This window comes from Heteronotia binoei, chromosome 3 (genome assembly GCF_032191835.1).
Source record: "Heteronotia binoei isolate CCM8104 ecotype False Entrance Well chromosome 3, APGP_CSIRO_Hbin_v1, whole genome shotgun sequence".
Classification (NCBI taxonomy): domain Eukaryota; kingdom Metazoa; phylum Chordata; class Lepidosauria; order Squamata; family Gekkonidae; genus Heteronotia; species Heteronotia binoei.
The window spans coordinates 175,940,607-175,956,901 of NC_083225.1; the positions used below are offsets into that span (position 1 = coordinate 175,940,607).

At 44.2% G+C, this 16,295-nt stretch overlaps 1 protein-coding gene across 1 annotated transcript; it reads left to right on the forward strand.

Annotated features, from left to right (window-relative positions):
* The first annotated feature begins 1,525 nt into the window (after window positions 1-1,525).
* Window positions 1,526-15,536, forward strand: LOC132569006 (transmembrane 4 L6 family member 1-like). Its single transcript, XM_060235191.1, has 5 exons — window positions 1,526-1,704; window positions 7,617-7,682; window positions 9,075-9,220; window positions 11,412-11,598; window positions 15,403-15,536. Exons 1-5 carry the CDS (start codon window positions 1,531-1,533, stop codon window positions 15,421-15,423), a joined length of 594 nt encoding a protein of 197 aa, XP_060091174.1. The 5' UTR covers window positions 1,526-1,530; the 3' UTR covers window positions 15,424-15,536.
* The last annotated feature ends 759 nt before the right edge of the window (window positions 15,537-16,295 follow it).

Here is a 16,295-nt window from a genome sequence, read left to right on the forward strand (position 1 = left end):
CATGTGTGCTTCTATTCAGCAACCCACCTTCCGCTGTCTAGATCCATCCCCAATTCTGGCCACAGTTTTGGGTCCATTTCCCCTGTCCTCTCATGTCGCCATTGGAACCTTCCTGGAAGAACTACGATGGTAAATATCGCCCTGTATGTCTACCCTGATATGTGTCCCTATCAATCTATCTATTTTTCCTAGACCTGTATGAATGTGTGAATGTTTTGTATTTTTATCTTGTATGCAAGAAATATTATTCTAAATAAATTACAATTGATTTTTACTAAATTAGAGTCTCTTATTGAGCATTGACTCTCTGAACGGTTGAGCCTGGTATACAATTGATAACAAAGATTCCTATTGGGCTAGCTGTCTCTCAGTCTAATTCCCCAACTTTATTTTGAGAGCAGTTTCCCTAACACACTTAACCACTACACCAAACTGGCTCTCTCATCAGTGTCTCAGAGTGACTTACACTCTTCATCCCTTCCTCTCCCCACAACTGTGAGGAAGGTGGGGCTGAAAGAGCTCTGAGAGAATTTCTCTTGAGAGAACAGCTCTGCGAGAACTGTGATTGGTCCAAGGTGTCTCAGCATGCTGAAAATTTGGTGCCTCTACCTCAAAAAACAGGGCCTCCCCAGATTCCCATGGCTCAATTATCCATTATACCCTATGGGAATTGGTCTCCATTGGGAATAACGGAGTGCCCAGCAGACATTTCCCTTCCCCTTCCCTGCTTTCTGATGACCCCGAAATGGGGAGAGGGCCTCCATACCAGGGGATTATTTCCAGTGGAGGAAAGGCATTTAAAAGGTGAGCAGTCCCTTTAAATTCCCCAGATATTTCTTGAATCGGACCTGGCAAGCTTAGAATGTGAAGCTGTACAGTCCACCCTTCAAAGCTGCCGTTTCTTCCAGGGGAACTGATCTCTGCACTTTGGAGATCAGTTGTAATTCCAGGAGAACAGAGCATCTGGAGGCTGGCAACCCTATTTGTGCTTCATTCCCAGTAGAAAGCCATTAGATGGTCCTGTGAGCTAGAGACTTTTCAACAGGGATGCCAAGAGTGTGGGACACCTTGGAGGACCATTTCATGCTTTCTCTGAGGGGGTTTCCGCATCAGGGCCCATGCTCTAAAAGTGATTCTTGCTCCTAGTAAAGGCATCTGCTGCTGTTATGCATTTTCTTCTTGTCTAACAGTAATTTTGTTGGGGGAGAGGGGGAGGCTGGTATGTTTTGCGGTTGTTTGATGTTTAATGGATTTTTGTGGTACATGTATTATCTTTCATCCAGTGGTTTGCTTTAAAGCTTTCTGTTAGCTGCCTAGTATAAAGCTAAAAGGGATAAAAATATTGTAACTGCAATAAGATACTGCTCACATTTGCAGAAAAGCTTTGTGTTACTCATACATAGTCCTTTCCCAATTTTTTTCAAAAAGGCATTCACCAGTTTCTGAAGCCCTATGTTTGCTTTTAGGCTATACACTCAGTTCATGTTTTCTCTTGTTTTTATTCCCCATTTACTTTCCAGGGGGTGATACATGATGTCTACAGGCAAATGCTCCAGATGTATTGGGATTTCCTTGTTCTCTCTCTCTATCTGTGCGATTGTCTCTAATCTTCTCCTCTACTTCCCTAACGGACAAGTGCTAGAAGCTGACAGGATCACTGACTTGGTCTGGTTTTTCCATGGCATTCTGGGAGCTGGAATACTGGTAAGACAAGATTTCCCTGGTCGCTGTATGTCAGTGGTTCCCAACAGAGCATCTGAGAGCAGTAAGGTACTCACTAATGTATTTCCTGGTACTCACCTGCTTTTCCCCAAGAATCCCTTTCTTGAAGTAAAGGGCCAGTTCTGTCTTTCCTTTCCTATTGGAGAAGGAGATGCTTCAGAAGACCTGAGAGGCATCACCTTTGGGTCTACAGGAAGCACACATCCCTACATAGCTGCCTCCATCATAAGAGGATGCTTAGCTTAGAATCTTCAAGAGTTTGCGATTGTCCACCATAGCATCCACTTGGTGATTAATCCTGGCTTGAGTGGGAGCCATTTTGTGGTGGTGGCAACTACCCTTTATCAAAATTCCCGAACTGCCCTCTGACTCAACAAACTTGGAACTTATACGGCAAGTGTTTTGGTATTTCTGTGAAGCTGTTTCAAGAATGCCTCTCAAATGGTATTCAGGGCTGGCCCTACCAATAGGCAAACTAGGTGACTGCCTAGGGTGCCAGCCTTCTGGGGGCACCTAATTGGGTGCTCCCGCTGTGACTTGGTGATGTTATCAGTGCAGAGGGGGTGCCAGAAGTTAACCTTGCCTAGGGTGCCAGACAGTCTAGGGCCAGCGCTTATGGTATTCTCATAACTCCACAGCACCTGATACCAAAACAGAACAGAACAGAAACCTATCATCTCTTGTAAATTCCCCTTGGCCAAGGACAGAATAACTATTAATCCTAGAATCATAAAGTTAGAAGGGATCTCCACAGTCATCAACCCTTTGCACAACGCAGGAAAGCCACAAATATCTTACCCCACACACATACAACCCAGTGACCCCTGTTCCATGCTCAGAAGATGGCAAAAACCCTCCAGGATTCCTGGCCAAACTGGCCTGGAGAAAAATTGCTGCCTGAATCCAAAGTAGTGATCACCATTTCCCTGGGTGTGTAAGAAAGGGCCACAAGAACTAAGCACTGATGCAACCCTTCCTGCCCTCCTTCTCACGATCTGTCTAAGTTCACAGAATCAGCATTGTTGTCAGATGGCCATCTAGCCTATGTTTAAAAATCTCCAAAGAAGGAGAGCCCGCCACCTCCTCAGGAAGCGTGTTTCCCTGAGGAACTGCTCTGTCAGGAAGCTGAAAACACTTTTGATTGGAGACTGAACTTGAGACCCATGGGGAGGGACTGTGGTAGAGCATTTGTTTGGCAGGCAAAAGGTCCCAGCGTCTCCAGTTAAAAAGGAGCAGGCAGCAGGTGATGTGAAAGACTTCTACCTGAGTCCCTGGAGAGCCTGACTAGACAGCACAGACCCTGATGGACCAATGGTCTGATTCAGTATAAGCAAGGGTGGAATTCTAGCAGGAGCTCCTTTGCATATTAGGCCACACACCCTTGATTAGCCAATCCTCCAGGCTCCTACAAAACAGAACCTTGTAAGCTCTTGGAGGATTGGCTACATCAAGGGTGTGTGTCCTAATATGCAAAGGAGCTCCTGCTAGAATTCCACCCCTGAGTATAAGACGGTTTCATATGCCCATCTTTGTATTCATTCATTTTTGTTTGTTTGGCTTTTAATAAACAACTCATAAATATTTTACTTCGGCCTTTTAAGGGGCAAAAGCTAATAAACTTGGAATTCTACAGAGAAAATGTATCATTATTATATATGTCACTTTGGAAGGAAATAGCTGCAACAAAGAAAAAGATGTAAGCAAAAGAGGCGTGCCTCTATGCTCTTTTTCAGAACAGGACATTTTGTGTAAAGATCTAAATAAAAACAGCCTAAGGTCAGTGACATGCGTCATACTTGTACACAAAGAACAGTGAGAGAGGAGGAGCACCTATTGATCTTCTAAACCGGGCACTAGGCATCCTGTTCTACCAACTATTCCATCAATCGGCCTCCCTTGTTGTGACATCATGCTTTATAGCCTTCTTGTGGTGCTGAATCTGATTATTAACACCATCACTTCTTTTTGGAGCAAAAATGGTTGTACTTTGTGAAATGTGCACTTTCCGCCAATGATGCCCTTTATTCTGCTTTACTCTTCTACTGTTTTGGTTTTATTGTATTGTTTTAAATTTGAATTGTAGGTTTTTATTGTCCAATGTATGTTATGGTCTGCCCTGAGCCCGTTATGGGAAAGGGCGGAATATAAGGCTACTAAATAAATAAATAAAATAGTTAACTGACCTACAAAATAGCATTGTGATGAAAGGGTGTGCTTCTCCTCCAAAACAAATTATGAGCATTTGCACCGGCAGTTTCTCTTTACATCTCTGCCTCACAATTTGTAGTCCTAAACTCTGCTCATGACCTGAATTCAATCCCAGCGGAAGCTGGGTTCAGGTAGCCGGCTCCAGGTTGACTCAGCCTTCCATCCTTCCGAGGTCAGTAAAATGAGTACCCAGCTTGCTGGGGGGAAAGTGTAGATGACTGGGGAAGGCAATGGCAAACCACCCCATAAAAAAAGTCTGGCGTGAAAATCTTGTGAAAGCAACGTCACCCCAGAGCTGGAAACGACTGGTGCTTGCACAGGGGACTACCTTTACCTTTTTTTTTTTAAGGGTTGGCTGTAGATATACATGGGGATACTCTAGCATTTCACAAAAAGTCTATGGTAACCATAGAGTTTATGCAAAATAGTTGAGTAGAATAGTACGTATGTTGGCACACTAGATCCCACTTCCAGTTCCTCTGGGGGCTGCTGATTGCAGCCTGGCAACCCTACCCTAATTTTGGGAAGTCCCATTTTATTCAATGGGATTTACTCCCACTGAAGTGTTCTTAAATTGCAACCTTTATTTTTGTGATAAATAGTTGGTGTCTAATTTTAATCAAGAGAAAAACTGGTGTCTGAAAATCAAAGGCACATTTTTTTTCAAAAGATCCTTTTGGGTCTAGGGTGACTCTGCAAGAAGGAATGCATGAGAAAAGATTCAAGTGATCTTTTCTTCTAACAATGAATACTGTTTTTTAAATGAGGTAATTGTGGGGTTTTTGGTAATACGTGAACTTTCTGAAAAATGTTCATCTATCAGTTCAAGATTTTAAATAGATAGTTAATGAACGAAACCTTCTTCAAATGTAAAGAGTCCAGTAGCACCTTTAAGACTAACAAATTTTATTGTAGCACAAATTTTTGAGAAACACAGCTCTCTTCATCAGATTGCATCTAACAAAGAGAGCTGTGATTCTTGGAAGCTTATGCTACAATACGATTTGTTAGTCTTAAAGACGCTACTAGACTCTTTACTATTTTGCAACAACAGACTAACATGGTTAACTCCTCTGGATCTATTCCTCAAATGTGAATGATGAAGAAGCTCAGTGATAGCATATAAAACACATATAAAGAACATAAGAGAACATAAGAACATAAGAGAAGCCATGTTGGATCAGGCCAATTGCCCATCCAGTCCAACACTCTCTTTCACACAGTGGCCAAAAAACCCAGGTGCCATCAGGAGGTCCATCAGTGGAACCAGGACACCAGAAGCCCTCCCGCTGTTGCCCCCCCGCCAAGCACCAAGAATACAGAGCATCACTGCCCCAGACAGAGAGTTCCAACAATACGCAGTGGCTAATAGGGAAGAACCTGCTGACTATTCCCGGGCCAAAAGAAGTAAAGCTATAGAGTACCCGCACTCGGGCTTTCTCTGCTGTGGCTCCACGCCTATGGAACCAGCTTCCGGAGGATATGCGGGCCCTGCGGGACTTTGAACAGTTCCGCAGGGCCTGCAAGACCATCCTTTTCCAAATGGCCTTCACCAACCAAAAGAAAGACTGCTGAGCAAGCTTACCATCTGTATAATAGCACCAACATATTAGTTAATTTTATTGTTTTTAGAATTTTAATAGAGTTTTAATTAAATTGTTGTATTGTATTTTATTGTTAAATATTGTACAATGTACATTATTGACTTGTGTTGTTAGCCGCCCTGAGCCTGCCTCAGCGGGGAGGGCGGGATACAAATAAAAATTGATTGATTGATTGATTGATTGATTGACTGATGGACCTCTGCTCCATATGTTTCTCCATTCAATAAAGTACTGTGTTTTTAAAAAATAAAAATAAAGGGGAAATGGCTCAGTCCATCAGCCTTAACTCGTGCTTCTAATTTCTGGGTCAATCAGGAAGTTGAATGGCAAGCTCCCATCCTGAATACACTGAGTGAATCTCAAGAACATCTCCTCTTCATTACCATGGCTTTCTGACAGAGCTCCATTTTAACCACAACTGGCAAAAGATCACCAGCACTTCAAAACAAGAAAATAGAAAACGAGGCATGTCCATTCCGGCTGGCAAATGCCCTTGGAATAAGGATAGACAAGAAAGCAAATGGATATTGTGTAGGAGGAATCCCAGGAATGGTTTCATATGTGGCAGGTACCAATTTATTTGGAACTGGGTTGACATTAGAATGGTCACCCCAAGGTGGGCAGAAGGCAGAAGGACCTGGTTAGGGTTACCAGGTCCTACTATGGATCCGGTGGGGAGCTCCCAGGTCCTTTCAGAGGTCTTCTTCCCAGAAGAAGATGAAGAAGAAGATATTGGATTTATATCCCGCCCTCCACTCCGAAGAGTCTCAGAGCGGCTCACAATCTCCTTTACCTTCCTCCCCCACAACAAACACCCTGTGAGGTGGGTGGGGCTGGAGAGGACTCTCACAGCAGCTGCCCTTTCAAGGACAACCTCTGCCAGAGCTATGGCTGACCCAAGGCCATGCTAGCAGGTGCAAGTGGAGGAGTGGGGAATCAAACCCGGTTCTCCCAGATAAGAGTTCGCACACTTAACCACTACACCAAACTGGCTCTACACCAAACTGGCATCACAAGGTGTCACTCTAGGTTTCAGGCAAAACTCTATGGTTTTGAACCTAAATTCACTATAGAGTTTTGCCCAAAACCTAGAGCATAGCCATGAAACATTGGCAGGTGACATCATTGCATTGTGCTTCAGGGCAAATGTGGGTAGGGCTCCCCCCCACACACACACACTGGCCAGGTGGCCAGCAGTGGGGAGGAGTCCACTAACGTGGAGAAAACCTCACCCAGAGGGGGGTGTCTGGCAATCATAACAGACTATTCCGTTTCTGATTGGTCACAGAGCAGCTGGTTGGATTCTTGTGAAAGATTCTGAATTGGGAGGAACCTGGGCCTGATCCAGCTAATATGACAGAGATCTCCTGGGATTACAACTGATCTCTAGATGATAGATAGCTGCTTTGGAAGGTGGACTGTATAACATTATACCCTACTGAACCCCCCCCCCCCTTCCCTCCTAAACACCATCTTCTCAGGCTCCATCCACCAAATATCCAGGTATTTCCCAACCTGGAGCTGTTATGAATCAGGCAGGCTGTCTGGATCCTTATTTTTTTTTAAAAAAACAGTAGATGTACTTTTGGCATTCATCCTTTTCCCAGAAAGTATTTAAAAGCAGTTACAAAACTGTCCTGGGAATTGGCCTAAGTAGAAGTGTTGACAATGTTACAGGCACTAGACAATAAGTACCTGTCATAATTTATTATTTTTTTCTCATTCCGTCTGAACTGCTACAAAATCCTGCGGAACTAGTTGCTCTAGAACTTATCGCCTGGAGAACACAGGAGCACCAATCCTACCTTCATTTCCCTTGCTTGAATATTACAACTGTGCTCATTCTGAAGTCACTTCCTTTGTCATGTTCCAACTTCCTGTTTCTGGTTGGGAGAGAAAGATTTCCCCAGGGGTAACTGTTACCTTAATAAAGAAGAAGCATGACAGCAGCTGAGAAAATAGCATTGGGTTCACTCCTAACTTCATTGAGTGCATTTGTAGGAACCCCCCTCCCCAGCTTTGGATCAAATTGCTAAAAAGTGAGGAACAAATGTACACACAAACTTTTCTTCTCTTTTTCAGATACTCTTGCCAGCATTTATGATGCTGGGTGCTGGTGGAGAAGGCTGTTGCGGTAACAGATGCGGAGTAAGCAGCTTCACTCCTTTACCAGGGGAATCAGTTCTTAAATTGTAGGTGGGGGTAAGATATGCAACGCAGGGCTTTTTTTTGTAGCAGGAACTCTTTTGCATATTAGGCCACACACCCCTGATGTAGCCAATCCTCCTGGAGCTTACAGTAGGCCCTGTACTAAGAGGCCTGTAAGCTCTTGGAGGATTAGCTACAGCTCTTGGAGGATTAGCTACATTGGGTGGGGGGGTGTAGCCTAATATGCAAAGGCAGTGCCAATCAGAGGCAGGCTGATGTAGCCAGTCCTCCAAGAGCTTACAAAAAAGAGCCTTGTAAGCCTGCAGTGAGCCCTTGCATTCAAGCCTACTGGGAGTGTGACAAGTATGACAACTGCACAGATTGGGAATGCCTGCTGCCCATGGCCGGTTCATGTGTACCAAAGGTCTGTGCATGTGCAAAGTATTAATGTTTCCCTGTTCAGTCAACATAGCAGTTGTACACATTGGAGGAATCTATGTGTGGTTGCTAGTCTCCTGGTCTGCCAGGATGTAATGTCTGAAAAGGGCATTTGACACTTGTCTAGAGCCACCTCTCCGAACAGTAAACCAGCCCAGAGGCTGCTTGGATTCCTCTCCAGAGGTTAGGGTTGCCAACCTCAGGGTCATGGGTGGAGGTCTCCTGCTATTACAACTAATCTCCAAGTGACAGAGGTCAGTTCACCTGGAGAAAATGGCTGCTTTGGAAGATGGACTCTATGGCATTCCTTCCCCCCCCCCCCAAATGCTGCCCTTCTCAACTCCACTTGGGGAGGGACGGTGGCTCAGTGGTAGAGCATCTGCTTGGTAAGCAGAAGGTCCCAGGCTCAGTACTTCGCATCTCCAACTAAGAAGGCCCAGGCAAATAGGCATGAAAAACCTCAGCTTGAGGCCCTGGAGAGCCGCTGCCAGTCTGAGTAGACAATACTGACTTTGATGGACCCAGGGTCTGATTCAGTATAAAGCAGTTTCATATGTTCATATATGTTCATATGTTCCACCCTTCAAATTGCCAGGCATTTCCCAACCCAGAGCCCTACCAGAGATGTTTTTTCAATGTTTTTTTTTCAACAAGTCCTTATCAGTTCCGCTTTATAGATCCCTGAGTAGCCCCAAGCAACCTGTTGGGTATAATTCTTTTGCCTTCAATGTTCTGAGAAACAGAACCCCAGCTTCTGTTTTGTAAATGACATGCAGTTTCCGGAGAGGATTGTTTGGAGCCAAGAAGTAGCAGGTGGTGGTGCTGGTGCTGGTGCTGGAGGAAAGCTTAACTCTTTCCCACCATATCTGTGCTCCAGATCCCTCCCTCCCCCATCACTTCTTTCTTTCCAGATTCCTAATAAGGCTAAGAGACTGGCCTTTTCCCCCCTTCTAGATGCTGCTTCCTGTCCTCTTTGCTGTGTTGGGAGCCTCCGGCAGTGTGTACTGCGTGATCATCTCGTCCTTGGGGTTGATTAATGGTCCTCTTTGTGATATTGGCGACGAGGTATACATTTACCCTTTCAGGAACAACACCTTCATGTGAGTAGAACTGAGGCCTACTATGTAGCCTGTGCTCAGGTAGACTCCATAGGCAGAAAGGCTATAGTTGCCAGGTTGGCCAACCAATAGGGAAGGGCCATGGCTGAGTGGAAGAGCATGTGGTTGGCATGCAGAAGGTCCCAGGTTCAATCCCAACTTCTCCAGTCTGATGGTAAGTGAAAGACCTCTACCTAAGACCTTGGAGAGCTGCTGACAGTCTGTCTAGAGATGATAGTGACTTGGATGGATCAGTGCTCTGATTCAATATAAGGCAATTTCATATGTTCATGGGTTCCACCTTTCCCCAGCTTTTTGGCTGTCCAGGTGTGCAAGGAGTGAATGAGGAAAGTGATGGAATGTTTTGGTGGCAAGGGAACAAAGTGGAAGGAATCTCACCTGTGGGACATGCTAAATCTCTGCACTGGTCAGCGTAAAGCAACTTGCATCAATCTTCAGGAGTTCTGGGACAAAAGGGCACAATCTGCAAGATTATCAAACTGTCCAAAGTTCTCTTTAGAATTAGAAAATTTCAGAGTTAACTGTTGGCCCTGCAGATTCTTTCAAAGAGGGCAGAGATCTTTCCTTGCCTACAAGAGCTTGCAGATTCAAGTGTTTCACCCAATGCATCCTTGTTGACACTTGTTGCAGAATCCAGGGCTTTATTTTTTTAGCAGGAATGCACAGGAACGTAGTTCCAGCTGCCTTGGCAATCAGGGTGTGTGGTCTAATATGCAAATGAGTTCCTGCTAGGCATTTTCTACAAAAAACCCAGTGCAAAACAATGGTGGTCAGAGGTGTGATCTAATATGCAAATGAGTTTCTACTGGGCTTTTTCTAAAAAAAAAAAAGCCCTGGCAGTATCTAAACCTTGAGTTGTGTCTCTCTCCTTGTTCATGGTGTCCTGTGCGAACCTTTTTATCTTTTTTCAAGTGTAATCTTGGAAGATACAAGTATAGTTTTCCTTTTGTCATGGATATGAATGCTTCCTTTATTGGATGGTATTAAACAAATTTGGATGATTTAGTACTTTGTGCTGGCATATGTAGCAACAGTACTCATTAAGCTCCTTGATAAATACATTAAATAAACTATAGGCTTCTGTGAGCTCCAAGTATACACCTTCAAAGAAAGTGTTGTTTTCCTGTATGAATCAGTGCTCTGGGCCTACCTTGTTCCATTCTGGAAGCATACTCCAAACAGACTCATGAAGAAATGTCCAAAATCCAGTGGGTGATGGATTTTTAAAAACGAAGTGTTCTAATCAAACCCAGAGGGAAGGAGGCATGGTATAGCCCTATCTTGTCAGATCTCAGAAACTAAGTAGGCTCAGTACTTGGATGACAAACCACCACGACAGACTCTGCAGAGGAAAGTAATGAGAAATCACCAACTCCAATGAAATCTATATATTCTGAACAAAGGAGAATCCAGGACATTGATTTACAAGTAATAAAAGCTGGAGCAGAGGGGACTTGTTCCCCCCATTTCCTGGGTCTTGCCTTCCCACAAACTCTATGGCTCAGTACTTTTCAAGCTTAACAATACCTTCTCAATGCAGAGCATTTATGCTGGCCAGACTGAACATATTTCCTTCGGCTGTGGTTACAGGCAGATACAAGGGTATCCCCTATGAGGAAAGACTCTGCAGAAGTCTCTGTAAAGAATCTGACTCTGTTCAGCATATCCTCTTAAACTGCCTGCTGTTTACTCAGCTACATTCACATTTGATTAGTTCTCTTTTTCAACTCTCTAAGACTGCGACCGATAGAGGCATTGAGTTCTTGCTAGTGGAAAGAAAAGAGGGAAGAGGAAAGGGCGGGAAGAGTGAGTGAGAGAAATAAGGTGTATCTGTGATTCCTCTTTAGATAGTTAAACTTTTTACTATAACCTTTTTAATTATTGTAATATTTGAGATTGCTGTTCCAAACTTTTATCACATTGTCCTATCATTATTACTACACCTAATGTTCCAAATTGTTGTACTTTGATGGTTTCTCCTTGTTGGCATATAGGCTGATTTGTACTGCTACTTTTAAAAAAAATTGTTATGCCAATAAAGGTTTTTTGGAATTGGAGAAATCACCTCTGTGTCTTGAAAGCCCTTTGCTCGGGTCACCACAAATGGGTGGCAGCTTGATGGCATTTAAGCATATGCATAATGAAACCCAGTTTAACTTTCTCCCTTTTGTAGGGATAACTATTTGTTTAACCAGACCACATGGAGCATTTGCAAAAAGCCGGAAAACATCATCCTTTGGAACGTGGTCCTGTTTTCCCTCCTCTTGGCGATTGGGATGCTCGAAGCCATCCTTTGCTTCATCCAAGTCATCAATGGGCTTCTCGGGTTCACGTGTGGTTCCTGCGTCAGGAAAAGAAAGGTCAGTACCTGTTAGGACATAGGTGGATGGGTGTGATCGCCTCAACGAAGATGTGAAACAGCCCCGATGAAGATCAGGGATGGGGTTGCCAGGTCTCCCTGGCCACTGGTAGAGGTTGTAGGGTAGGGTTGCCAGGTTGGGAAACTCCTGGAAATTTGGGGATATGTTATGGACTCTGACCAGAGTTCCATAGGTTCTTAGAAGTTCCAAACAAACAATATGAGAGATCTGGGTTTACTCACAAGAAGATCTTTACTAAAGCATCAAAATTACAGCAAATGTAGGCTTAGCTTCGGCCTTGGGTGTACACACACAGAGTGAAATGTAGCCAGATATCGAGGCCACAGGAATGACTAAAACTACCTTATAGCCTAAACGCTGGCTGTGAGTAAAATTATCATGAAGAAGAAGTAAAATTATCTGTGAGTAAAATTATCATGAAGAAGACCGCAGATTTATACCCTGCCCTTCTGTCTGAATCAGAGTGGCTCACAGTGGCTCACAGTCTCCTATGTCTTCTCTCCCCACAACAGACACCCTGTGAGGTGGGTGGGGCTGAGAGGGCTCTCACAGCAGTTGCCCTTTCAAGGACAACTCCTGCGAGAGCGATGGCTGACCCAAGGCCATGTCAGCAGGTGCAAGTGGAGGAGTGGGGAATCAAACCCGGTTCTCCCAGATAAGAGTCCGCACACTTAACCACTACGCCAAACTGGCTCTCCCAGTTAAGCTATCCCAAAGATTTGGATGAACCAAGCGGACTTGCATCTTGCCTCCAATGGGGAGAAGAAACAACTAAGGCTTTGAAGAAATGCTCTACTAACAAACATGAAAGAGAGAGAGTTCTTTTGAGAGCAGCTAACACTATCCTCTCACAAGACTCAGGGCAACTAAGCACCAGTACATAACAAAGAAGGAGTCACCCAAGTCATACAGGATGGAGCCTGGGGAGGTTAGGGACCTCAGTGGGGTACAATGCCATAGAGTCCACCCTCCAAAGCATCCATTTTTCCCAGTGGGACTGATTTCTGTAGTTTGTTGATGAGGCATGATTCCGGGGATCCTCAAGTCCCACCTGGAAGTTGGCATCCCTAATGTGGAATAAGTAATGGAGTGAGGGAACATTTAAACCTTTCCTTCCATGCCTCCTCCTTAATTTAAATAGTCCCCGATCTCTTTCCCCTAGTGGAGCTCAATGTAGTTTATATTTAAATCATGGTAGACACATGAGTGGAAAGGGTTAAATACTCTTTTTCACAAAGACTCCCCCTAAATCGTCAAAAGCAGCGGTTTGGGCTGATAGTTAGCTTTTTAAAAAGCTGATAGTTATAGTTGGGCTGATCGTTATCTTTTTAAAAAGCAACAACAAAAGCAAAAAACATCTCAAAACAACAATCATAACCAAAAAAATGCGGGTGATCCAGAGTTCCCTCTAAAATGAATTAGTGTGAGACAGCTCACACATTTTTAGCTCAGGAAAAATGGCCGCAGAGGAAACTAATTTATGCAGTAGCTCACAACTTTAACGTCAGTAGCTCACAACGCAGACTCTGCAGTTTAGAGTGATCGTCCATCCTTTTTCCCAGCACTATAATCCAGATTAGGGTTACCAATCTCAAGGCAGGCCTTGAGTTCTCCTGGAATGAAAACCTATCTCCAGACTACATAGATAAATTCCCCTGGAGGAAATGGTTGTTTCAAAGAGTCGACTCTAAGGCATCAAATCCCCACTGAGCTCCCTCCCTTACTCAAATTTGCCACTCCCCACCTTCTGCCCCTCCCAATCTTCAGCAACTTCCCAAAACAGAATTGAGATCTGGTTTTACCCCCAGATCAGGGGTGGAATTCCAGCAGGAGCTCCTTTGCATATTAGGTTACACACCCCTGATGCAGACAATCTTCCAAGACTGAAATCACACATGCTAAATAATGCAGTTTCAATCCACTTTCAGTGAACTTTCCAACTGGATTTTGCCAGTTCACACAATAAAACCCAGTTGGAAAGTGCAATAAAAGTGGATTGAAACTGCATTATTTAGCATGTGTGATCACAGCCCAAGAGAGGCTCTTGGAAGATTGGCTGCATCAGGGGTGTATGCAAAGGAGCTCCTGCTAGAATTCCACCCCTGCCCCATATCCCTGTTTTCCTCCTCCCTCTCCACATGGATTTAGGACTAAACACCACATTTGGAGCTCTAATTGCCAAACTCCAGCATCATGTTAAGTTTGATTTTTCAGTGGGTTCTGTAATCTGACTTGAGTCTCAAAGAGAAAGGTGGACTATAAAAGAAGGAAACTAATAAACAAATAGGGTTAACTCGTTTTATTCTCACAATAACTTTCATCCACCAGGCTTTTGCCTGAGGACAGCAATGGTTGCTGAGCTGGCATCTCTCCCCTCCCCTCCTTGAGGAGGATCCCCTTGCCTCCCCGGTGCAGTGTCCGGAAAGCAGGAATAGTAGCACTTTAACAGGATGCCATCAGGGTTTTTAGTTCTGCTGGAATGGCCTTGGGTCAGCCATAGCTCTGGCAGAGATTGTCCTTGAAAGGGCAGTGCTGTGAGAGCTCTCTCAGCCCCACCCACCTCACAGGGTGTCTGTGGTGGGGGAGGAAGGTAAAGGAGATTGTGAGCCGCTCTGAGACTCTTCGGAGTGGAGGGCGGGATATAAATCCAATATCTTCATCTACCTCACAGGGTGTCTGTTGTGGGGGAGGAAGGTAAAGGAGATTGTGAGCCGCTCTGAGACTCTTCGGAGTGGAGGGCGGGATGTAAATCCAATATCTTCATCTACCTCACAGGGTGTCTGTTGTGGGGGAGGAAGGTAAAGGAGATTGTGAGCCGCTCTGAGACTCTTCGGAGTGGAGGGCGGGATATAAATCCAATATCTTCATCCACCTCACAGGGCGTCTGTTGTGGGGGAAGAAGGTAAAGGAGATTGTGTGCCGCTCTGAGACTCTCCGGAGTAGAGGGCGGGATATAAATCCAATATCTTCATCTACCTCACAGGGTGTCTGTTGTGGGGGAAGAAGGTAAAGGAGATTGTGAGCCGCTCTGAGACTCTTCGGAGTGGAGGGCGGGATATAAATCCAATATCTTCTTCATCTTCTTCTTCATTGGTTGTATTGATTGATTTATGTATTTTAATCACCATTGTACATCGCCAAGAGTCTGGCTTCAGCCAGGATGAGGCTTCATCAAGCCTAATAAATCATCATCATCAGGGCTTTTTTGTGGCAGGAACTCCTTTGCATATTAGGCCACACCCCGTGATGTAGCCAGTCCTCCAAGAGCTTACAATAGGCCCTGTAAGCCCTTGGAGAATTGGCTAGATCATGAGGGTGTGACCTAAAATGCAAAGGAGTTCCTGCCACAAAAAAGCCCTGATCGTTGTCGTCATCACCATCAGTCATCATCATCATAATCATCTCAAATTTTCAATGCCTACACATTTCTGGAAATGTTGGCCATTTTTTGACAGCCTAGATATCAACAGTTCCAGAAATTAGCTGTGCTGGTCTGCAGAGCAGCTAGATTCGAGTCATGTAGCAGCTTAGAGACCTACAAAAAACCACCGCCTTGTTGGTTTTTAAGGTGCCACTGGCCTCCAATCTAGATTTCAACCATTAGCTTTTGAGATACATCATGCTGATTTCAGTTATCACTATTTTTCTGCTGCAAAAATTTTCTCTACGAAAACATAAACCAACAGATATTCATTTTATTATGCTATTTACATGATTAAGATAAGATTTATGCGATCTGAAGAGAAACCAGATAACTTGTCCCTCCCTCTTGTTCGTTTTCAGACTGATGTTGCAGGAATGTGACCAGCCTACACAGGAGAAAAGCAATATCCTGCCCATTCATGTCCTGTCAGGTTGTGTGTGTTTTCTGTACATGGATAGGAACAAAGATTCATTAGGTGCTCAGAACTACAAAATAATCCATATATATATATATATATATATATATATATATATATATATATATATATATAAAGAGAATCAAAATATAGTTGTTATGTGTGATTTATCTAGGGCCCCCCCCCAAAAAATTATATACTATATATCTAATCTTTGCAATTAAGCAAAGAAAAGATGTGGGGGGGGGGGATTCTTTGCTATCAAGCAAAAAAAAAAGAAGAAACAGCTTTAAACTCAGGATTGTCCAAGCAAACTGAGCAGCAGCTGGTCCATAATGAACAAAAGAAATGCCCCTGGTCAGCATGTTAATTCACTGCTGCAAGATGTGGTGATGGGCTGTTAGTTTAAAGGTTTCTTTATAAAAAGGGTTAGACAAAGTCATAGAGGAATGTAATGGGGGGCATCTTCTTTTTTCCCCATGTTCAGTCTCTGGCGTCTCCAGGCAAAAGGATCAGGCGATAGAAAGACCTCTGGTCTTGAGAGACCAATGGTCTGACCTAGTATTAAGCTACCTGTCAACTCTGGTCATCTCCTTCAGTTGTCTCTGCCATGTGAATCTAGATGGTTGATAACCCAAGCAAGAGCCTTCTTAGCTGTGGTGTCAACATGTTAGAACTCCTTCACATAAGAAGAGCCCTGCTGGGTCAGACCAGTGGCCATCTAGTCCAGCACCCTGTCTCACACAGTGTCTAGCCAGTTCCTGTGGAGGACCAACAACAGGGCAGATAGACCAAGGCTTTCCCTTCATGTGGTCTCCTGTCACTGGGATTGAGAGG